The sequence below is a fragment of the Micropterus dolomieu genome, linkage group LG15, assembly GCF_021292245.1.
Source record: "Micropterus dolomieu isolate WLL.071019.BEF.003 ecotype Adirondacks linkage group LG15, ASM2129224v1, whole genome shotgun sequence".
Lineage (NCBI taxonomy): Eukaryota > Metazoa > Chordata > Actinopteri > Centrarchiformes > Centrarchidae > Micropterus > Micropterus dolomieu.
Genome location: NC_060164.1, coordinates 18993831 through 19011003, shown reverse-complemented (window position 1 = coordinate 19011003; position 17173 = coordinate 18993831). Strand labels below are relative to the sequence as shown.

The following is a 17173-nucleotide window of genomic DNA, read 5'->3' as shown; positions in this document are numbered from 1 at the left end:
CCCCCCCCCCCCCCCCCCTCCGCATATGTGTGAAATTCAGGTAAAGAACTGATCCTCTCCCAGAAGGACTACGAAGCAGCCACCCTGACAGAAATCAGAGCATTGCTTCGAAAACACGAGGCCTTTGAGAGTGACTTGGCAGCTCACCAGGACAGAGTGGAGCAGATTGCCGCCATTGCACAGGAACTAAAGTACGCACTCCCTTTAGCAGACGTTTGCAGTCATGTGTCATGGAGGCCCAGGAGTACGTTTTCACTCCTGCCAAACACAATCACGGATCTGTTTCTCTCTTTTAAATATTATTTTAATAGCATTTTGGCTTTAGACACTTAAGCTAATGTATAACCTACAAGGGTTGATGCCTGGATAGATTATGGATGACAAGCAACAAAGGACATGTGCACAACAGAACACGGCATTCACATTGAATATGCAGTGAACAAAGAGAACATCTGTTCTCTTTGTTCACATTTGAGGCAGTGGAAGAACAGAAACTGATTGAAAAGAAAATAATTTGGAACAATATGAACTCACTGTCTCTAAACTCTGATTTGCATGTAAGATGGTTTTGGTTTTGGAACCACTTTGTGAAAAGCATTCCTGAAAATTATTCAAACCCTTCTTAGTTACATGCTTATCACTACAGTATAATATTATTGTTATTATACACAGTAATAGAAGGGTGAAGGTGTGGTTTACAGGCATGCTGACATTTTCAATCAATAATCAGTGATGAACACCTGACCATCGTTATCATTCTCAGCGAGGGATTGGCCACAGAGTATTTCCTGTTTCATATTTAACTGGTGCTGTGAGAGAGGAAGATAACATTTCAGCTGACAAGGAAATTGGCCGTTTGGGTTCCTGCAAGGTGTGTGATAGTCAAATGACCAATGTTTGTGTGTTCATGTTCTATTAATGGCTTGTATATTTTACTAAGCTTTTGACCATGCTATTTTCTCTTACAGTCAATTGCTCCTCATTGCACAGTTCAGCTGGAATGTCCATTGCTTTCCTGCTCAAAATGGTAAGAATGTCACTTCACTGAAGACTATAAATGTAGTCTGAAATGGTTACAGACTCGAAAGACTTTAAATGCTATCGCACGCTTTCTTGCCTCATTAATTTTTACCACAATTTGTTTTTTTGTCTCTTTTGCCCGTAGGCTGGATCCAGCGTGATCCTAATGAGGGCAGTTTTACTAACATAGAGGCAGCTCCTGGCCTCCATTATATAGTTCATCTGACGGTTCTGTTGCTCAGCCTTCCGGTGTGGGTTATCCAATCTACTTCCTATATGAACCAGTGAAAGATTAAGTGTATTCTAGTCCTGAAACCCTATGCAGCAAGACCTGCTTTAGACATATTCAATGTGGCTTCATGGATTGCTGCTTCTGGTTGGGATCCTATGGCAGACTCTACGCATGCCAAGGGCGAGTCTGGAACAACTCAGCCTACACCTGACATAGTCCTTCCCCAGCTCCACCTTTTGTTTAAGGCAGGTGAGCTTGAAAGAAACTTGCTGAATCGGAAATGGAAATTTAAGCTTTGTGCCACGCCCTTCTCCATATCAGGGACCTGTCTTCCAGGCTGGTGAGTTGAGTCATTATGCATCCATCCACGAGCATGGAAATGAAGAGCTGGAAATCGAAGAACAAGATTTCATGCCACTGCCTACCTATGCCTCGGCTCTACGTGGAGGTGAGGAGTTGTCAGCTGCTTCCATGTTTGAAGAAGTCCCTGTCCAGCCAGTTTCACAAGTAGGAGCAGAGGGACTGAACCATTACTACCTCTTCTTGAATGGTCAGCATCCTCCAGGCACAGTCTCTCACTTCCAGTCAGACTATGAGACTGGCATAGACCACTGGGAGGAAGTCCATTATGAAAGACTTCTTCCCTAGTGCTCAACTTCCAGTCTTCCTCAACTCAGTCCTAGGAGGTTCCCAGTTATGGACTCTGGCTGCAGACCCAGGACTATACCAAAACTTTAACAGGACTTTAAACCAACCTGAAGCAGACCAGAGTAAAGGCAGCTCTAGTAGTCCCCGCAGCTTACTCAAGTGTGTGTGTGTGTGTGTGTGTGTGTGTGTATTGATGTCTGTGTTCAAGTTGCTTGTTCTGAAGTTTTAAATAAAATACTAAATGAACACAAATGCTTTACTTTGTTGGCTGACTAGTCTAACATTTGATTTTAAAAATTGCATTTTGTTCAACTACAGAAGACAGAATATCAGGTACTGGATTTAAAAACTCCAATCCACGTCATAAGAGCAGATCCTCCTTGACAATGTCTACATATGAAAAGCCTTTACCATGATGCTAAGAGCTCAGGCGAAACCAACTTAATGTAATGTAGCAAGGGGAAAAAGAATCAGCACCTAGAAGCTGGCTACCTGTCCTCTAAGACTAAGAAAATGCTAATAACTATGCTGGGAACTGCATTTTGAGCCTACAACTTGGTGACTCAAAATGGTTTGAAATAAACTTTCACATATTTCCATAAATCTAACATTAGTTTGCTATTGTTAACTTAAAGACCAGCATGTGCCTGTTCTGTCATTTAATTTGCTTTTCCAGAACCAACTAAATAAAAATTGCCTGTTCTGTTCGGCTTTGGAAACAGGACATTTAAAAAGCTTTCAACTTATGCGTATGCAGCTGCATTTGTAGTGTAGTAAATGTATTTCATTTCTCAGTCTGTGATGGCAGGGCACATTTCATTTTCAATTTAAAATGTGATCAGACCTTTGTACTTGTACGAGGGTGGTGGTGGGGGGTTGTGTTAACTGAAACATTTATCACTATGGCAGTGACTTTGTGCTGCTTTTTACACTTTGGATAGCTATTTCACACGGACAGTTTTTATTTTTATGAAAGCTACCTCAGTGCCTGGTGAGCACAGTAAAGCTCTTTTCCACAACTGAAACAAACCGCAGTATGTGCTTTGTTTTTCCAGTGAGCTGGATTACCACGATGTTGCTGCTGTGAACCAACGCTGCCAGAGCATCTGTGACTTGTGGGACAAGCTGGGAACCCTGACTCAGAAGAGGAGAGAGGCACTGGAGGTGAAGGCAACAGTCAAGGCTGAATTTGTGACTGAAAGCGGATGAAAAACATTCATATCCATTTGACCAGTTTTTTTAAAGGCTTAAAGTGTTTTTTTTTTTTTTTTTATATCTAGCTAGTGAAGGATTCATTTATGTGCACATGTTGAAACTTGTGATAAGTAAGTCCCCACAAGAGTGCACTAATGTTCCACATGGATGCAGAATGAAGTTGCATCCTAACCCAACTTAATCAAAATATCTGTGTAAGCATATTTAGGTGTCTGTCAATGATACCTGAACAGTGAAGACACAACTGATTAAGGAGACCTAAATGTATCCCCTCTAAAATCCCTGACCCAGATAGGATGGTAAAATGGGAGGGTGGAGGGGATAAAGGAGAAATAGATGGAAGAGCCCAATCCAGGAAGTGACTGGCTGAAAGCCCACTCGCCACTTCCTCTGATCCAGGCTAGCAATTCCAGACCTGCAAATGTGTGAGGGGCCCGGGAAAATGGCCAAAAGATTAAGTCTGAATGACAGGGACAGGGGTTTGTTTTCTGTCGATCTTCCACTCCCTGCCACCCCCTGCTGAGGGGAGGGACTCATGAACAACCAAACCCAAGTTGGGGGTTAACAAGGCCATACCAAAGTTATGTACCCTGGGATTAGTCATTAAATGGTTTAGGGGATGTTTGTTTGGGATTTGTAAGTGAGATATGAAGATGACCCCTAAGTTCAAGGTAGAGCCTAATGCAGAGCTGTAATTCTCTTAGCGAACAGATAAGCTGCTGGAGACTATTGATCAGTTGTTCTTGGAGTTTGCCAAGAGGTCGGCTCCTTTCAACAACTGGATGGATGGAGCCATGGAGGATCTCCAGGACATGTTCATAGTGCATACTATTGAAGAGGTCCAGGTATGCTTACTTGCTGGACTGTAGGCTCACACACTTACTGCTATTTGTGAGATTTTAGTTTAATTTCACAGTATTGCTGCTGTTAAGGTTAATCTTTACCTATGATTATGATTCATTTTTGGCTGTTTAACGTTATATAGTGAGTTGTAATGTTCGTAGATTTGTCATACCCGAAAGAACCACATAATGTTATCACTCTTGACAAAATTGAAATTTTAATATTTCAGGACTTCCCTTTTACTATTCCAGAGTCTAATCGCAGCTCATGAGCAGTTCAAAGCTACTCTACCTGAGGCTGATGCAGAGAGACAGGCCATATTGGGAATCCACAATGAGGTGCAGAAGATTTCCCAGAGCTATGGGATCAAGGCCAACATTATCAACCCCTACAGCACCATCACAATTGAAGAGCTTCTGAACAAGTGGGAAAAGGTAGCTATAGCCTTAATACTTAGTCTTACATCAAGGAATAAAGTCATTATTCAGATATGGATGTCTGTCCATATAAAAGCATTAATTATGAAAATAGGAACAAGGAGTGCAGTATCTACATTCCTTTATAAATGTAAAGAAGTGCTGCTCTAGTTGTTTTATCACTGATTTAAAGGACTCACCAACCAGTAAGGATCAAAAGCATATAATCCAAATATATTAGTACAATTCTGTTCAATGTTCAAGTTCGCTTTTGTGTTTTCTAGGTGAAGAAGCTGGTTCCTCAGAGAGATAGTGCCCTCCAGGAGGAAATGGCACGCCAGCATGCCCATGAAAGGCTGAGACGACAGTTTGCTGCCCAGGCTAATCTCATTGGACCCTGGATACAGGCCAGGATGGAGGTTAGACATACAGGCTTCATAAGCAATTTGACAGTTATCTCTATCAAATCAAATAAAGACCTAAAATGGAAGATAATTATATTGCGTGGTACATAAGGGTGACCATGATGGTGGCTTTCCAAATAATGATAATTGAATTATTATACATATGAAATCATCATCATCAAATACTATATGTCCTGACAGAATTTTCTCTTGGCCACAGGTAAATGACTCCATGCACTCCATCAGTGAGCATCTGATCTTTAGACTAGCATCGAATGATCTAAATTGATCTACCATTAAGCTGACCATCTTGAGTGCGTTATCCTAACAGGAAATTGGACGTTGCTCCCTGGAGATAGGAGGCACCCTGGAGGACCAGATGACCCAGCTGAAACAATTTGAACACATCATTGTTGCTTACAAGCCCAACATCGACAAGTTGGAGGGAGACCACCAGCTAATCCAAGAGTCACTGGTGTTCGATAACAAACACACCAACTACACTATGGAGGTACACAGCAGTGGCAAACAGTGATACAAGACTATGGACATGAACAGTGCATGCATGTACAGTATTTGCGAACACATACACACACTCCTACGTAAGCTACTCAATACTGAAAATCAGTATTGTAGCCTAATCCAGTTTGTTTTTTAAACATTTAATATTCATTAAACTGCTCAAGGCTGTGTTAACTTGTCATTTCTGTCACCACATCAACAGCATATCCGTGTCGGGTGGGAGCTGCTCCTCACAACCATTGCCCGAACCATCAACGAGATTGAGACCCAGATCCTGACCCGGGATGCCAAAGGCATCAGCCAGCAGCAGATGAATGAGTTCCGATCCTCTTTCAACCACTTTGACAGGGTACAGCTCTACCATTTCACATCTATAGAGAAGAAGTGTTTGTTTGCAAGATGCTTGACCCTAAATTTGATCCGGAGCGACTCCCGGTGGAGCGAGTGGATGAAAATGAACTATTCTCCTTTGTCCAACACAGATTACCACAAATAAGGCATTATAAACAGTAGCTGCTATTAAACTGTGGAATGTTTTAGCCATATTTAGCTGACTTTTATGGCTCATAAGAATCTTACGAATAAGAGTCTTAGTTTAAAAAGCATCTTTTAATGTGTTATTGCAAATGGTAAAAGATTAGGTGCTTAAAGTTGAAAGCATTCTTCCTCAGTTATTTTACCATGTCATATCAAAACATCAAAATTAACAGTGTTAGATTTGGCAAAGTTTGAAAAAATTGCACATTGCATGGGACACATAGGATTTGGTCTTACAGTATTGCTGTATTGTCACGTTTTAATGCTGAACTGACAAGCACGTTGTACTGTATATGATGCACCATGCTTTAACCTTTCCTCATTTTCTGTACGGTGAACCTGAAATTTGGCTTCTGACTGCAGAAGAAGAATGGAGCAATGGACACTGATGACTTCAGAGCCTGCCTCATTTCTATGGGTTATGACTTGGTAGGTAATTCAAATGTGGTTGGGTGGATAATCAGTTGCTCTCACAATTTTCAAATTTGTATTTTACACACATACTGTACACTCTACACAGGGAGAGGTGGAGTTTGCCCGTATAATGATACTTGTGGACCCCAATGGTACAGGAATCGTCTCTTTCCAGTCTTTCATTGACTTTATGACCAGAGAGACTGCTGATACAGACACTGCCGAGCAGGTTGTGGCATCCTTCCGGATCCTGGCAAGTGACAAGGTATGTGTGTTGGTATTAGTGTGACTAATTGACATTAATCCTTCATGAAACATGAAAGTGAATATGCATTTTCTTTCTACCACTGCAGCCCTACATACTAGTGGAGGAGCTAAGGAGAGAACTTCCTCCTGAACAAGCAGAGTATTGCATCATGAGGATGCCACCTTACACCGGCCATGGAGCACCTCCAGGAGCACTGGACTACACTGCCTTCTCCACCGCCCTCTATGGAGAGAGCGACCTTTAACCCCCTGTCTTCCATCTCAATGAATTTAAGGAATCTATAAGAAAGTTGGATCAAATATGTTGAATGAATTGTTTGTGTGACCATAGTTTTCTGATGCATTAGACTGTCTACAATCATGCTGAGCATTGTCATGTGTCTTTGTACGCTTGGATAAAATATTCCCCCTAAACAAAAATGTATTGCCATGTTAAAAATATATTGTGAGAAGCGGTGCATTGTACATTTTATCTTGTGTGTTGTGGTATTTGTGCAGAAAGTAGGGTTCTGTGATGAAGGTAAAGCTAGAGGAGAAATTCTCTCCATTAATACAGATCACATGAAAGTCCTGTTTTGTGTAGCAGTGTCATGCATTATATTTCCTCGCAGTGCCTTTGTTTTGAGAATACAATCTTTTGATAAGGCATTTTGAGATGTTTTAAAGTGAATTACAGTTTGTAAAAGCAATCTTAGACCTACTGCGATCCAACAATAAACAGGGCAGAAAATGGGTTCACAGAAGGCCAAAATATACAGTATCAACAAAGGAAAAGTGGAATACCACATGAATGCAAGAGTAAATGTTTAAAATTGCTCAGTGGTTTAAAGGCAGAGAACACTGAAGACCAAATGTGCAGTATGCATGAGTAATGTTTTAAGAAAACATTTTCTCAGGCAGAAACAAACATGTTAATGCTTACATGTTCCCAAAAACAAGTACAATAAACTCTAAAAATAAATACACTAATATGAAAAAAAGATCAAATGAAGCACAATAGGTTAAGTCGTCAGTGTTACCAGCCAAATAAAAAAAAAAAAAAAGTAGTACACACCTAAAGCCTTCATTTTGGCACATTTTAATGTGTGTGCTGACTAAATATGTTTTCTTTTGTAGTCAAGTGTTTCCCAGTTTTTCTTTGGCACATTTTAAGACCTATTGTTAGTAGAAATATTCGCTCATTCCTGATTTGTCCAAATCACATAGCTCTTTGGCTACATTCACCTTTCAGTATATTCATGTTTGATACCATTTGAGCATAAAATTAAGAAAAAGTATTTAAGGAATATCCGAACTGTCACAAATAAAAAAGTGCCAACGACCTAATGAAAATGTGCTCATTATGTACACGCTCATAACATGCTAATTCTCTGTATATTACTCTCTGCTCAGTCTTTGAAAACAGTCTAATGAAAAACAATGATAAAATCCTTTGTGTTCAATTTCACACCCATTGGCAATTTGTGAACCCTGCAAATGCAAAAATACTGTGAAAGTAATGGCATTTTCTGTCAAGAGGATCATTGGCCACTTCACACAAACTGAACACAAGGCACCGGAGCACACTATATTAATTTAATATTTAGATGCAAGCAGTTCCCTTTAAAAGAGAAGTTTATTTTTACTGTAACAAATGAACATTGTTAGACAACACCAATCTCTAAAGGTTTGATTTGTTGTAGTTTGATAGGAAAATTAAGATGCTCAGGCTGTACTGATGCCTCAAAGGCATTTGCTGGCTCAGTTATCACAGAATTCAGTGAGTTAAACTTTGTACTTGAGGGTAATGAATTAATTAAATAAAGTGCTTGTGACGAATTCAGACGTTCAACCTGAGAAATCATTGCATGTATTATGTCTGTCATTTGCAATTTGTCTGCATATCTGAGAATAAATAAAGCCGTAATACACATGTAAACAAAAGCCCCATCGCCAAAGTCTACTAGACTGGAACCTTCTGTCAACCGAACTGATTGAGAAGTCCTTTAGTACCAGGACTGACACTAAACATCAGCTTATTCTAGGTCGGTGTTTAGACAGTGATGCTGTTAAAAAGATGTGTTACATCAGTAGTTGTAAAAATAGCAAGACAACAGGCCTTTATTTTGATTCATAATCATGTTTCTGTAGGCTATGTCAAATTCTTCTTATCGGTATGAGATTATAATTAGCATTTATGTGATCAACAGTTACAGGTAAAAAGACTAATACAGTACATACTGTATGGCTGGGATAAGACACTGGCGAGATGGGTTGTGTGGGCTGTATTGGCAGTGCTAGTTAAGCTACATTTTAAGTACAGTTTTACAAGCTAAGAAGAACTTCAATACAATTGGCCATACAGTAAAGCATATTTTTTAATTGGTAAAATAGTTCAGACTTTGTAGAAAGGTGACATCTGCAATATGATCTTCAGAGGCTGCAATTATTCCTTCACCCTGTTATATTAAACTGTTGGATGGAAAGAACAATGTATTAATGGTTTAGCTTTTCATAGAGCCTCTCAGGGCTAAAAATACTTATATAATATAATAATTTAATTTGTGATGTTTACAGGTTAATAACCTGTGACATAAAGTGAACTATGAGCTCCTGAGGGTAAATGGATGCTACATGTAGGGTGACCAGATGAGAATGGATGAAATTCGGGACTGAAGTAGGGGAGGGGAATACAATGCTAAAATTACCTAATTATTTTTGTTCATTAGGACAAAAAAAACAACTGTGGATATGTAACAGCGGGTAAATCATGATCTTTTACCCAATTTTTTAAGTTTTAATTTTATTCATTTCATCAGCACAGTGTCACATCTGTCTGGCAACGCGCGTGTCAGATCTCTGCCGTGGCTGCCTGAAGCTACACTTATTTTGTTACATGCTGTTGACACAATGTACAGACAACCTGCAACCCCTGCTGGAGCCTGAGAACTACACAAGGATGTTTAATTAGGCTATAATCAAAACTCATGGTAAGTCTAATTTTCGGGACAAACCGGACAGGAGTCGGGACAACTGCTCCTAATTCGGGACTGTCCCGAATTTTTCGGGAGGTCTGGTCACCATAGCTACATGCTAGCACATCAAAGCTTCACTGACAAAGTACTCCCGCCAAAATGGAGTCACGGGAGGCCCAGATCTTAACAGCAGACTCCACCCACACCGGCTGCACATATTCGTTCTCCTGCTTCTCCAGTCTTCCTCTTTCCCTGTCAGTGCCGTCGTTATTGCTTAACTCTGTCTAATGTGGCTTGTGTCGCTAAAATAATGACTAACACTGGAGAGGGCGACGATGAATTTCAGTTTCTACGAACGGTAAGTCAACCACTTTTTAAACTGCCCTTAAATGTAAAGTTAATGGTTAATGCCTTGTCTAGCTAACTTGACTTAACCTTAGCTAACAGCTCCAACAATTAGATAAACAATTAGTAACATAACCTGGCTCTTTGGGAGAGAGGCAGTGAGTCAACATCTCATATCTTTCTCATTTTAATTCATATTTTAAATATAACACTTTATTTGTGTATCCAAAGAAGGTTAGAGTCAAAGGCAACTGGACTTGGTTGAAGATACTTAGTAGTTTAACATTAGTGTCTCAGGATACAAAAAGTAACTTCTCATTAAGGTGCAACTTAACAAATTGGTCCAAATCCATGCATGCTGCATCTTTACAGACTGAAATTACTTCTACTATTTAAAACATATCACCTTAGTTTTAATATTAATTAGTGAGTCATTATTGTAGAAACGTAACTAAACATTACTAGATCTTGGTTTAATTTCAGTAAGCATGGGTCTGTCAATATAAAGTGTGACCTTATGATGCGTTGCTGTAACATAAAAGTTGTTAATTTCATGTTTCTTTTTTTATTATTTATTAGTGTAAGTAACAAAAGATGCATATAGTAACTATAATAAGATTTAATTTGTAAATCAGATCTCCGCAGCATTTTTGCCATCTTTGTCACTTGTTTTGACACCATCACTAAAGGAAGATTGCAAATGGCCTTTCTCATCTTAACTGCAAGATGCTATCATTGTTCCCTAGTTGTAAGTTGTCCTCTCACAGCTTGTTATCATTGCCCTCTGATAAGGGCATATTACAGGGAGTGTCTGGGGTGGACATGAGACAATTGAACACAGTATCAAGATTGGGACGAAGTCATTTTTCAAGATCGATCCACAATATGAAATAGCACTGTAGATATCTGTCATACATTATTACATTAAATACAGGGTTTCTCCAAGGAAATTGTTCAGCCGAGGCAGGAAGCCACCCAGATCCTGACAAATCTTCTCTCATAATCAATTTAGTAGATGACAGCAGAAACACATTTGTTAAATATGGTATTTGTGCAAAGGCAGCACTTCTGGTTCTTGTAATAAAAATACAGTTATTTTTTATGGTGGTAGTGGAGGTGGTCTTTGTTTGAGGCAGTGTGGTCCACATGCACTATAAAACCGCACAGGAAACACTGTATTGTACAAATTGAAAAAAAAAAAAAAAAAAGATTAGCATCAATTTCAAATCCAAAACATGACTTTTTATAGCCGGTTGCAGCCGAATGAACATGCATTTCGAATTGCCACGGCTTTCGACATTTGGATTTTCACTTACCAAATGCACCTTGAAGAAGAGCTGAGTGCTCTGGCCATCTGAATGCCACACAGTGCCTCGTTGGGCAATGTGTTTGACAGATTGCAGAGTACTGCTGATATGAGGAGTGGAAAGAAGGGTGAATCAGGGGTCAGACAGTGCAGTATCTTCCCAAAATGGAGGTATGGAGAGGTGTCCTGGCTGGACTTTCCAGACCAGTCCTCTGTTGTTCCTTTCTACAATTCCTTAAATAGATGTGAAAAGCCCAATTCCTTTCACATGGTCCATTTGGCATTTAAATGGAGATAAGATAAATTTTATGTGACAGATCTACTGTACATGCATTTACTGTAGGGCTAGACCATGTTTTACTGATATATATATATATATATATATATATATATATATATATATATCAGCTCTATTCTTACATTTAGGGGCACAGAAATTGTTTTGAGAAGTAACATGAATGCATCAATCTTTTTAAATTGAGCATACAGCGTGCACAAGGTACAGGGCCAAGAGATTACCAAAGATATAGGATGTACATTGGACCTAACAAATGGCAAAAATACATTGTTGTTTCTGCTTCTTCATTATTGAATTTCTTTTCAAACTATTTGAGGCTGCTAATTCTTGTGCGCAGTTGCAATTAGCTTTGGGGTTTGATAGGATTTTATCCAATCTCCAGGATTGAATTCGCTTACTAATACTTCCAAATACTGGAGGTTCTGATTCAGAACTATTAAGCTGATAAACTTAATTTATTGATTTGATATGAATGAAGGTTTAACTGGGAGAATGCGACTCGTGAAACTGACGTCACCTGATCAGCGAGGGAAGACATATTACTCTGTGTTGTGGGAATATAGAGCCCTGAAAAGTCATGCCAGTATGACTGACGGTCTTTCTTGAATACACTTAAATAAAAACCGTATGTAAAACCTTCAGTGACAACGGATCATTTTAAATATACTGTATGTTTTCGTGCAGTTTGCTCAGAGTTTCTGCCATTTATGTCTTTTTGCCTTACTGTCATTTATTCTTGTGGGATTGTTTACAGGATTCCTAATCAGTTTCATGCTGGCACTGAATGGGTACCATCCCCGTAGATGTTGTTAACTCTCCTAAAAGAATTCTATAAATATGACGTTCAGTAGGAAGTTGTAGTGTCTAAATGATGCTTCAGAACCTTAGTCAAAATTGTGTATTTCAGGGGGAAAACTGAGTGCTTGAATTTCTTTTGGCATTATGAAATCCTGTAATTTACTTACATCAGCTTTGGCATTCACAAACAAATCAGCTGAATCTTAATTTGCACTCGCCCTATGAATGTGGTCTTTTTTTTTAGTATATGGGAATCTGTAACTCATATGGGAGTTTGCTCTTGCTGCTGTCATCTCTGTGATGTGTTTTTCTCAGGGAGACGAGGTGGTTTTGCAGAGTACCTTCACCTCCCAGGAGGAACAAGTAAAGCTCTGTCTTGCTGCTGAGGGATTTGGCAGCAGACTTTGCAGGCTCGAGTCCACTTCTAACTGCAAGGTAAAGAGCTCCACCTCAGTGATTGCACACGTTTCTCTCATTGCCAGAGCAACCCATTTGTCAATTATTGCCACACCTCATCACCTTTGATTTGTAATAATAAAAGAGAGATGTGTAAAATTATGCAAATGAATAATTCACTAAATGTTCAACAGTATTTGATCTGTACAAAATTACTGTATGTTTAACACCAATATATATAGTAATCATTCAAACTATAATACCAGAAGCTTGTTGACATTTTGACATCAGTCTGTCCTTCTACATAAAGTTTTAATGAATGTCTGCTAATTGTGTCTGAACAGTATGTTATTCTTCGGTATCTTTACGCTTCTTTTCTTGTTGTTTTCTACTACTAATTCACCTCTAACTTACCACATTTAATATTTCATAATATTTCAGTCATGTTTAATACGTTTCATACTAATTTATTCAACATCTTTTCATAATGTGTGTATTTGTTGATTTTTTGTTTTCCTGCTTTTCTCCCCATTTGTACTGCCCAATTCCCAATTTGCTGTGGATCTGGTCACTGCTAATTACATTGTTGGCCTTTGGAGGGAGGAGACAGATAAGAAACTACCCCAATGACACCTGCTCCTTTGTTTTTGTTTTTTATTTCTCACAGAATGTTCCACCAGACCTGTCTGTATGTGGTTTTGTCTTGGCCCAGTGTCTCTCTGTTAGAGCCCTGCAGGAGATGTTGGCCCACAGTAAGCACCTGGCTGCAGAGGTGAGAGTCTTCTCTGCTCTTCTTTTCTCCGTTTGCCTCTCAACACTCCTGAAACAGATAATATTTGCTGTTTATCAATGTCATTGTGACACTCATACGATGATTTTATGGTACGAATGACCACGATCATAAGTGATTCATTGGAATATCAAGACACTACAGTAGTTTCTCAGCGGGGGTGGTACTGCCCCCCAGGGGGCGTTCGGGAGATGATTGGGTGTGCTGGAAGCAATATTTTGGAAAGGGGGGCGCTGAATTGCTTTTGGGGAGAGTTTGTTGAGGTGAAAGTTTTAAGGCAAGTTTACACCAAAGATTTATAACAATACCAGTTTAAACTTTCAACTACTAAAACTGTGGTCTGCAACATTAAAACCTGTCAGTTTATTCCTCTGCGACTGGACAAGACAGTGTGAATCGTAACAACTCTTCTCTCTGTGTTTCTGTCAGCTTCTTGTGGCGCAGCTCAGTGCTGCCTTCAATGGAACTGCAATTCAGAGTATCATCTGTAAAATTTCAGCCACATGGTGTTTACTGTGTAAACTCTGGAAAATGGAAGCTCTCTTTCTTGATATTGCTGTGGAAAAATGTCTTTCTTTTAAAAGCAGTAATTTCTCTGAGGAATACACCATGAATGCCTTTATATCGCTGTGTTTACACATTCACAAGGGGATAAATTCCGACTTCCCCTGAAAGCAACTTAGCATCCAGCACCTGATGCGATCCGATTATAGATTACTAGTCATATGAGAGTAATTAGTTATATTACAATATTACTGTCTCTGAATTAATAATAATAATATAATAATAATCTTTATTTGTAGAGCACTTTTCAAAAGCAAGTTACAAAGTGCTTTAACAAGTGTAAAGACAATAATACCCAAAAGACAATAATATAAAAGCAAGAAAACATTGAAAAGACTAAAATACACGTTTAAGATAAATATAAAATAAGTAAAATAGAATAAAATAAAAGGGATAAAGTCAAATAAGATCGGGAAAGTCTCTCCTATAAAAGTATGTTTTAAGAAGGGACTTAAAAGAGTTCACTGACTCAGCCGACCTGATTTCCTCAGGCAGGCTGTTCCAGAGCCTCGGGGCCCTGACAGCAAACGCTCTGTCCCCTTTAGTTTTCAGTCGAATTGCCATTGTGTATGGGACTAAAAGGTCAAAAATATAACAAGGCCAGAGGCCATGAAGAGCTTTATATATATATTTTTTTTGGAATACAAATTTTTATTGAATTTTACACAGGCTTGATACATGGCTGACATATTTTGCATCAAGATACAGGTACATGTAAGATACAAGAACATACAATTGTTCTGGAGACAACTCTGGCATTATAGTCCAATGAACACAAACGGATGGAGCAGTGTATATCGATGGGAGTGGATTAACACTAACAAAGATTATTCGACCACATTACAAAGGTATCACAGTATAACAGGGTTCCGTTAAAACAACCAAGTAAATAAACAAATCTTAGTCAGATTTATCACCAACCTTTACATAGTCCCAAAACATTTCCCAAAGGTTCACCCCTCCCCCAAGGTTATCACTTAATCTGTTCAGCATACATTCATAAGATGTCATTTCTGCCATTGCACTGTTAAACTTACAGAGGCTATGTGGAACCGAATGCAGGCTCTAGAAAACCAGTGCAGGCGGAATAACGTAAGACTTGTGGGACTGAAGGAGACCTTTGGTACCAACGGGACGCTGCATGGCTGTATACAACAGATTCTATCGGAGGGTCTTGGTGTCAAAATAGACGAGGAGTTGGAGATTGAAGGGGTCCACAGGCAGCCGGCACCAATGCCGAATATGGACCAGCCCCCAAGACCCATTTTGATCTGCTTTCTAAGGCAGTCAGCAAGGGATAAGGTGGTCAGTGCAGCTAAAGAAAAGCGGGGGTTTGTGTGGGAAAAATGCTGGCTATCTGTGTTCCCGGACCTGATGAGAGATCAATTATAGGCCTATAAGTTTGCTCAATCTTGACTGTAAAATTCTGACTAAAATCTTAGCAAAAATAGAAAAATAGAACTTCAACTGACAATGTTAGACTTTTGTTACACTTAATGTGGCTTTGCCGATTTCGAAACACCCCAGTTACCGCCATTTCCCTAGATGAGGAGAAGGCCTTTGACAAGGTGGAGTGGCAATTCTTGCTTCCACCCTGTCCTATTTTGGCTTTAATTTAAATTTCACGCGCCAGGGGTGCCCGTTGAGCTCATTATTGTTTATTACTTTCTTGAGGTCTTAGCAGTGTCTATTAGAGCACACCCTGAAATTAGAGGAGTTGAGGGTGGAGGTAAAGAACACAAGTTATTACTATATGCGGATGACATTTTAGCAGTAGTTTCCGACCGCTTAACATCTTTACCACAGTTGAATACCGTTCAATCGTTTTCTAAATTTTTGCTGTGCCATCAACTGGAATAAATCAGAAGCGATGCCACTTTCCAAATCGTGTCTTTCATCTATGGTAGAGAAGTTTAAATTCAGGTGGTTGCGCAAGGGAATGAAATACCTGGGAATCAAACTTTCGGAGAATATAGATGAAATAGTGACACTGAATTTTAACCCCCTACTTCAGAAGATTAAAACAAACCTCGAGAAGTGGGAAAGTTAATATCATAAAAATATTAATTGCTCCGCAGTTTAGTTATGTGGCAAAGATGCTTCCAATTAAAATACCATCTACTATATTTAGACAACTTGATGACATGGTAAAACATTTTTTGTGGAGTGGTAAAAAAACAAGAATTAAACTGAGAAAGCTATGTGCACATAAAGAGAACGGGGGGCTGGGCCTCCATGATCTAAGATTGTACTGCCTGGCCTTTGAGATGGCTAAATTAGCGAGATACTGGCATGTTATGGAGGACAAAGCAGCCTGGATGGATATTGAAAAGGCAATATGTTCACCTTTTAGACCCATAGAAGTATTGTCTCAAAAAGGGTCTAATATTACAAACCCGGTACTTTTACACGCAAAGGATGTCTGGGTCAGAGCCCACAAAGTGTTTAAACTTACGCACACCATGCAAGGGTATTTATCACTGTGGGGTAACTCTGGTGTCTGTATTGGGAAGAATTTTTGCTGTATTTCTAAGTTGATAAAAACATGATTGAACAAGCTTTGTGGTGTGCTGCTCAAAATTTAAATTACTATCAAACCAGACACCAAGATTCTTTGCAACAGGCTTAATGTGATTTACTAGGGAACCAGCAGATGGCAGTATTTGTTTTGCCATCTGCTGGGACCCGATGACCAGGATTTATGTTTTGTCTGAGTTCAGCTGGAGGAAATTATTTGACATCCATTTTTTAACTTCACAAAGGCAGTTGTTAAGTGAACTCAGCATTCCAGGGTCTGTGGAGCTGACGGGCAAGTACATTTGTGTGTCATTAGCATAAATATGAAAAGAAATACCATGTTTATGGATAATATGTCCAAGGGGAAGCAGATACAAGGAAAACAAAATGGGTCCTAAGACCGACCCCTGAGGCACACCATATTTAACTGGACAGAACGAAGAGACATAGTTGTTTACAGACACGTAAAACTTCCTATTTGACAGGTAGGATGAAAACCATTCTAGGGCAGTACCAGAGATCCCCACCCAGTGTCTCAGTCTGTCTAACATGATGTTGTGATCAATGGTGTCAAAAGCAGCACTAAGGTCCAGGAGTACCAGGACTGAGCACATACCTTCATCAGCAGACATTAAAAGGTCATTGGTGACTTTAAGCAGGGCAGTCTCAGTGCTGTGGTACTTCCTG

General features: G+C 39.4%; 2 protein-coding genes across 4 annotated transcripts in view; both read left to right on the top strand.

Moving 5' to 3' along the window:
• actn2b (actinin, alpha 2b) overlaps positions 1 to 6983 on the top strand; it is a 17687-nt gene extending 10704 nt beyond the window's left edge. For all 3 annotated transcript variants that reach the window (XM_046070688.1, XM_046070689.1, XM_046070690.1), the window contains 10 exons: positions 41 to 191; positions 2956 to 3064; positions 3820 to 3960; positions 4210 to 4392; positions 4659 to 4793; positions 5110 to 5289; positions 5503 to 5649; positions 6201 to 6266; positions 6358 to 6516; positions 6605 to 6983. In XM_046070688.1, the coding sequence (XP_045926644.1) occupies positions 41 to 191; positions 2956 to 3064; positions 3820 to 3960; positions 4210 to 4392; positions 4659 to 4793; positions 5110 to 5289; positions 5503 to 5649; positions 6201 to 6266; positions 6358 to 6516; positions 6605 to 6763 (1430 nt within the window). In that variant the 3' untranslated portion in view covers positions 6764 to 6983. The remainder of the gene's footprint in view (positions 1 to 40; positions 192 to 2955; positions 3065 to 3819; positions 3961 to 4209; positions 4393 to 4658; positions 4794 to 5109; positions 5290 to 5502; positions 5650 to 6200; positions 6267 to 6357; positions 6517 to 6604) is intronic.
• A 2473-nt stretch (positions 6984 to 9456) lies between these two features.
• Positions 9457 to 17173, top strand: part of ryr2b (ryanodine receptor 2b (cardiac)) — an 87847-nt gene continuing 80130 nt past the window's right edge. Inside the window, exons 1-3 of the mRNA XM_046071431.1 lie at positions 9457 to 9830; positions 12535 to 12654; positions 13283 to 13387. Of these exons, the coding sequence (XP_045927387.1) occupies positions 9783 to 9830; positions 12535 to 12654; positions 13283 to 13387 (273 nt within the window). The 5' untranslated portion in view covers positions 9457 to 9782. The remainder of the gene's footprint in view (positions 9831 to 12534; positions 12655 to 13282; positions 13388 to 17173) is intronic.